This window comes from Madurella fahalii (genome assembly GCF_045866475.1).
Source record: "Madurella fahalii IFM 68171 DNA, scaffold_1, whole genome shotgun sequence".
NCBI lineage: Eukaryota > Fungi > Ascomycota > Sordariomycetes > Sordariales > Madurella > Madurella fahalii.
The window spans coordinates 9,972,454-9,978,767 of NW_027263971.1; the positions used below are offsets into that span (position 1 = coordinate 9,972,454).

General features: G+C 59.1%; 2 protein-coding genes across 2 annotated transcripts; both read right to left on the reverse strand.

Annotated features, from left to right (window-relative positions):
* Positions 1-38: 38 nt before the first annotated feature.
* SQT1 (60S ribosomal subunit assembly or modification protein) lies at positions 39-1,604 on the reverse strand (the record flags this gene model as incomplete). The annotated part of the gene is made up of 1 exon (XM_071058116.1): positions 39-1,604. The coding sequence occupies one exon, from the start codon at positions 1,602-1,604 to the stop codon at positions 39-41; it is 1,566 nt and encodes a 521-aa protein (XP_070914217.1).
* A 674-nt stretch (positions 1,605-2,278) lies between these two features.
* On the reverse strand, positions 2,279-4,623 carry MFIFM68171_02695 (uncharacterized protein; the record flags this gene model as incomplete). The annotated part of the gene is made up of 2 exons (XM_071058117.1): positions 2,279-4,445; positions 4,511-4,623. The coding sequence occupies 2 exons, from the start codon at positions 4,621-4,623 to the stop codon at positions 2,279-2,281; spliced, it is 2,280 nt and encodes a 759-aa protein (XP_070914218.1).
* Between the last annotated feature and the right edge of the window lie 1,691 nt (positions 4,624-6,314).

Consider the following 6,314-nt stretch of genomic DNA (forward strand, 5'->3'; position numbering starts at 1 on the left):
ACGCTGTTCCTGCTCCTCACAACGATGCCACAATCAGATCACGCCTCAAAGACCAAAACGACGGCATCGTCGCCCGCCGTGACAATCCGCTCGCCCGTATCCCCCTGCACGAAACCCATCACACCGCCTCCCTCGCCGCCCCCTCTATGACCCTTCCACTCCTTCACCAGCCCCGTTCCCGCGCTCGTCCCCACCACCTGCTGGCTGGCCGTCGCGCCGCGCAGGTCCCACCGCCGCACGACGCCGTCCAGCCCGCACGACGTCAGCAGCCAGCCGGCGACGGGCCCGGAGGCGGAGCGGACAAAGTCCACCTTGACGACCGACTCGCCGTCGTGGGCGCCGCGCAGGTGGCGGCGGAGGGCGAACGACCGGGCCGTGTCGAAGACGGCGATGGAGCCGTCCACCGAGCCCGCGGCGAGCAGCGACGTCGAGGGCGAGAAGGCCAGCGACTCGACCGAGTCCTGCTGGACGGCGAGCGACGCCAGGATGGCCCCCGCTTGGGCGGACGGTTCGGCGGCGGTGGCGGCGACGGCGCGCCGGCCGGGGCCGCCGCGGGATTGTTGTGCTGCTTGTTGTTGTTGTTGTTGGGGCTGGGCCGGGGGCTGGGCGGATAAGCGGGGCAGGCCGACGATCCGGATCGCGCCGCCCGCTCCTCCCACCGCCACGAAGGTCCCCGATGGGGAGATGGCTACCGAGTAGAGCCCGCCCTCGACGGCGAAGCGCTGGTCGGCGTCGGTCAGCGAGACGACCGTCTGGCCGTTGTCCGTGACGAGGGATTTCGCGGCGGCCAGCCCGAAGACGTCGAAGACCTGCAGCGAGGCGTCCTCGCTGACTGTGGCGAGGAGGGCGCCGTCCGGAGACCAGGCGCCGGCTGTGCACGGCCCGGTGTGGAGGAAGTAGGACTGGACGATCTGGATCGGGTTGGACGGGTCGGAGGCGTCGATGGTGAGCACCCAGACGGAGCCGTCGGATGCGCCAAGGGCGAGCGTGTTGGGGTAGTCGGCTGCCGGGCAAGGGGCCAGCCAGTTGATCTCCTCGGTTTCTTGGAATTCGGCGAGGAAGTTGAACTGGGCGGATGCCCCGCTGTTGGCGACCGCGACGGAGTAAGCACGTAGTCTCCCGTCCATGCCGGCGCTGAGGAGGAAGTCGCCGCGCGGGAGAGTGAAGGCTAGCGCGTTGATACTGTCGGTGTGGCCTTCGATGGCGAACAGGGGTTTGAGTTCGGTCGTCTGCGGGGTGCTGGCTGCGGAGGGGTCGGAGCTGTAGCTCGGTGGGAGGACGGGACGCGAGACGGCCGAAGAGGTGTCAATCACGTAGCCCTTCCCCGGCGCATCGTCGGCATCCCCTTCTGAACCGCCCGTCGCGACAAGGTTGGGGTAGAGCGGGTGTTGCGCGATGGCGAACACTGAGTCTTTGTGCCCGTCAAAATATGCGATGCTGTCGTTTTGCAGGAGAATCTCTTCGCCCTCCTCGTCCGATTCCATCGGCACGTCGCCGTCGTCATCGCCCCCCTCGAGAATTTCCTCAGCGTCGTCCTCGGCGAGCATCTCGGGCTCCACATCATCGTCCTCGGCGGGGTTGTGGTGGGGGTTCGGCTCTGGCATCTTGTAGGTCGGTGTTGAAGTCGTGAAGATGTCGTCGGATTAAGGGCTGGAGAAGAACAGAAGGGGAGGGCTAGGAAACCTCGATATGTCTTGCACTTGCAAGCGGGATGCGATGGCGGGGTGAGTACCTATTAATTCGACGGACGGTAAAATTTCCCCCGCCTTCCTTATCCTGCTTGATAAGCAACCCGAACCCTATAGCAGGGTTCCAACCGGTTCTGCGGGGCGCAAGGAGGCCATGGATCGGTAATCTCAGCGGCAAGGTCACCGAGTAACATCACATCACATCACTGCCGGTGTTTTACTTGGGTTCTATAGATTCCCTTTGGTTGTCCGCCAGTTAACAGCAGTGTTAGTATTCGACGTAATAAAGTAACCATGATAATATCCTCAAAGATCAAGTCCAGTCAGTTTTGGACTCTCCGCCGAACCTCGCCCTGTTTTTTAAAAATGGGTCTGGCGGGTCGAACTCCCTCGCAACAAGCAAACAGAAAACCCGCACTAATTAAACAAGATGCTCTCTAAAGATGCCTCCTCAAGAAGACGGTACTGACATTCCACCAAAAGGAGAATCGTCACAAAATAATAGAAATGGATGACACTGAGAGAATGTCAAGTCATTACCTCAACACCATCACCATCACCATCATCATCATCACTTCCTTGTCCCTCACCTAGCAGTCCTGTCGAACCGGCACCTCCTGGCACGACTGTGGGCCAGGGTGGGGGTTAGTGCAGAGCGTATCGCAGTTGATGCCGGGCTCGACGAACACCCTGTACTCCTGGCCGGGGTAGTTGAACCGGAACTGGCGCGGGTCGTTGGGGAGGAGGCCGGTGGCCCGGTAGCCGGCACGGCAAGCGCAGTAGAACTTGTTGCCGGGGGCCGAGATGCACGATGTGGTGATGGTGCACTTGTTGTAGAAGGGGTTGGGATTGCACACGGCGCACTGCGTCGTCACCACAGTCGTCGTCTTCTTCTTGCAGCTGGCATCGCAGTCGGACCACTCCTTGCCATTGTTGGCGGCGCCGTCGTCGCACTCCTCACCCGCGCCGGCGTCGACCCGCGCGTCGCCACAAACGGGGGCATGGCAGGGCTTGTTGTTTTGGTGACCGTTGTCATGTTCGCACCACTTCTTGCAGTCCTTGGTGCACATGCTTCCCGGCTGGCCGTTCAGGTAGCCCATATCGCACTCCTCGTCGGGGTACTCGGGGATGCCATTACCGCAGACGGGCGGGCGGGGCTTACCGCATTCCTCCTTGAGCTTGCACTCCTTGGTGCACTTGCTGGCGGGGGTATCGTTGAGGTCGCCATCATCGCACTCCTCGGGCCACTCGGTCACGCCGTTGCCGCATTCGCATTTCGCCCAGCGGCACTCGCTGGTGCAGCGCCAGCCGTCTTTGCCGTTCTTGTCACCGTCATCGCATTCCTCACCGGGCTGGATGATGCCGTCGCCGCACTTGCCACAGGGCTCGTTGACCGTGGTGCAGTTCGCCGAGCAGGCAGCGCCGGGGGTTCCGTTGACCTCCCAGCCGAGATCACACTGCTCGTGGAGCCCATCGACGACGCCGTCGCCGCAGTAGCTGCAACGCTTGCAATCCTCGGAGCAGCCGCTGTCGTAGGCGCCGTTATATTGACCCGCGTCACACTCCTCGCCTGGCTCGATGATGCCGTTGCCGCAGACGCAGTCCGGGATCTTCTTACAGTCCTCGGAACAGCCGGAACCGGGCTTGCCGTTGTTGACGCCCTCGTCACACTCTTCGCCTTCTTCGATCTTGTTGTTGCCGCACTCGCAGACAGGAATCTTCTTGCACTCCGTGGAGCAACCCGAGCCGGGCTTGCCGTTGTTGTCGCCTTCGTCGCACTCTTCGCCCTCTTCGACCTTGTTGTTACCGCACTCACAGACTGGGATCTTCTTGCAATCAACGGAGCAACCCGAGCCAGGTTTGCCGTTGTTCACGCCTTCGTCGCATTCTTCGCCTTGTTCAACCTTATTGTTGCCGCACTCGCAGATCGGGATCTTCTTGCAGTCCGTGGAGCAACCCGAGCCGGGCTTGCCGTTGTTATCGCCCTCGTCGCACTCTTCCCCGTCTTCGACGATCTTATTCCCGCACTCGCAGACGGGCACCTTCTTGCAATCGGCAGAGCAACCCGAGCCGGGCTTGCCGTTGTCCACACCTTCGTCGCACTCTTCCCCGTCTTCGACGATCTTGTTACCGCATTCGCAAACAGGGATCTTCTTGCAATCGACAGAGCAACCCGAGCCGGGCTTGCCGTTGTCATCACCCTCGTCGCATTCTTCGCCCTCTTCGACCTCGTTGTTACCACACACGCAGACCGGGACCTTTTTACAATCGGCAGAGCAGCCAGAGCCGGGCTTGCCGTTTCTTTCACCCTCATCGCATTCTTCGCCGTCTTCGACGATCTCGTTGCCGCACTCGCAGACAGGGATGCCCTTGCAGTCGATGGAGCAACCGGAGCCGGGCATGCCATTCTGGCTGCCTTCATCGCACTCCTCGCCGGCTTGGGTTTCGCCGTCGCCACAAAAAGGAACCTTTGTGCAGGTATCGGAGCAGCCGGAGCCAGGCGTGCCGTTTTGACCGCCCTCGTCGCACTCCTCAGGGGATTGGACCTGGCCGTCACCACAGTAAGGGACGATCTTGCAGTCCTCAGAGCATCCGCTGTTGGGTTCGCCGTTCTTAGGACCGAGATCGCATTCCTCGCCGGACTGAACCACGCCGTCACCGCAGCAGGCGACAATCTTGCAGTCGACGCTGCACCCGCTGTTCGGTTTGCCATTCAGCGGACCCAGGTCACACTCCTCATGAGGACCCTGGACGATTCTGGTAATTGTTAGTGAGGGCTTCCTCCGTGCTAGGCAAGTATCATGCGGTAGGTGGCAACTTACTCATCGCCACAGTATCCTTCACAGTCCTCGGTTCGCTTGCCGTGACACCTGTGGGCACTGCCGGCTGCTGCTCCTCCAATCAAGAAAGCAAGGAGAAGCTTGCTGTAGAGCATGATGCGTGACTTGGGGTTCTAAATAGCCCAGTACCCCTGAGTTGAGTAGCTGTTTGATGGAGATAGGTGACTTGATGACGACTTGAGTTCAATGACTGATTGGTAAATGATGGGAATCGAGAGTCGGGGGATAAGAATGGTTTGAAAATATTAAAAGGCAGGATGAACTCTGAGTCTCCGGGGAAGGGGGTTTATATGCAGTCACTTCGACTGGAACCCTCTTGGAGGCTGGAGTCGGTTGCACCGACGAAGTGGTGGCTAACCATCAACATTGCTGTCGGCTCAGCGGCTGATGTACCAAGCCTTCCATGGCTCGTGATGAACCGATGGGCTACTCTCCAGCATTCTTGATGCTATGATCGGGAGTCAACATGCGGCGCGGGAATGCCTCGTCCGATGCAGTGGCGCAGAGGGCTAACCATAAAGGTAACAAAGGCTGCCTTGCGGTGGGCATACGAGTATCGCTCGGCCGTGTTCAGGCTCTTCGTGGCCGTCTGCGCCATAGTTTGGGTATGCAACCATCTCTATTTCTCATTTCTTCAAACTGTTTTCCAAGCACATGGTGGTTGCGTTTTCGGAAGTATTCACAGAGCTTTGGTGAGCTTCCATAGCTTGCCGCACTGTCACTGACTGGAATGGTTAGTGTGATGGATGGCTGCTCTTCATCTTACTAGCACATATACGAGTACAGTGCCCCTCGCTGGTAGCGCCACGTTTATGGCATCAACGCTAAGATCACACTCACCAGTAGAGGATATTCCCAAATCACCCAGCGGCATAAGTTGGCGATGAGGCGTTGGGGCGCTGCCGAACTAGTGCCGGGCTGTGAACCGAGTGTTCATATGATCCGTTGACCTACCCAGGTTTTGTCGATACCTTGGTAGAGATGCTAGTAGGGAACGCCGTTTGCATCCGTCATACCGGAGCTCAACGTTGTCAGCCGACGGTATAACCGCCAATCTGGGGAGAGAGTCGGCACATTCCTTCGTTTTGTCCCTTTGATGGCGCCCCTTACGTAAACCCAGCCCTGAGGCAGTGCATTCTTGGAATCTCAGCCCTACACCTATTCGTTTTCATACTGATAATAAATGCTGTAATTACATTGGCCCGTCGTGTCGGTCCCGCTGCCTCAGCCGTCGGAACTGCGATCAATAAAGCGCTCGTCCCAGGACCAGGTCAAACACCTCGACAACAGCTGTTCCGAGCTAACGGTAGGGACAACGCATTCTGGGCGGTGGCAGGGAGCACATGCTTCAACACTGCCGGAATCGGGAGCATTCGCGGCTGTCATGGTTTGAGCTGGTCATAGGCAAAGTGATCTAATAATAGAGTCTGAATCGTATCAAAAGCGTTGCTAGCAACGCCGATACGAAGTGTTGGCGGAACGCCTTGGCGGTGAGCCTCTTTGAGGTTCATCCAGCCGCATCAGGATGCGGGGTTGGGGCCAATGCGATGGGATGCCCGAAGGCGTCGCTGAAGCTGGTTGGAGCGCGAAAGAAATCGAATAGAGCGGAAAGAGGAGAGGGTCATTGTAGTGTTGGCTGTGCTGAAGTGGCCGAATTGTCGTATGCTGCGCGCCGTGGGATTCAAGTTGCAGAGAGAGGACTGATCTAAAGAACCCGCTCCGGGAGGTCTCACGGGGCACCGGAAAAAGGGCACTGTGACAAAGTTCAGCCGCTTGCAAACAATCT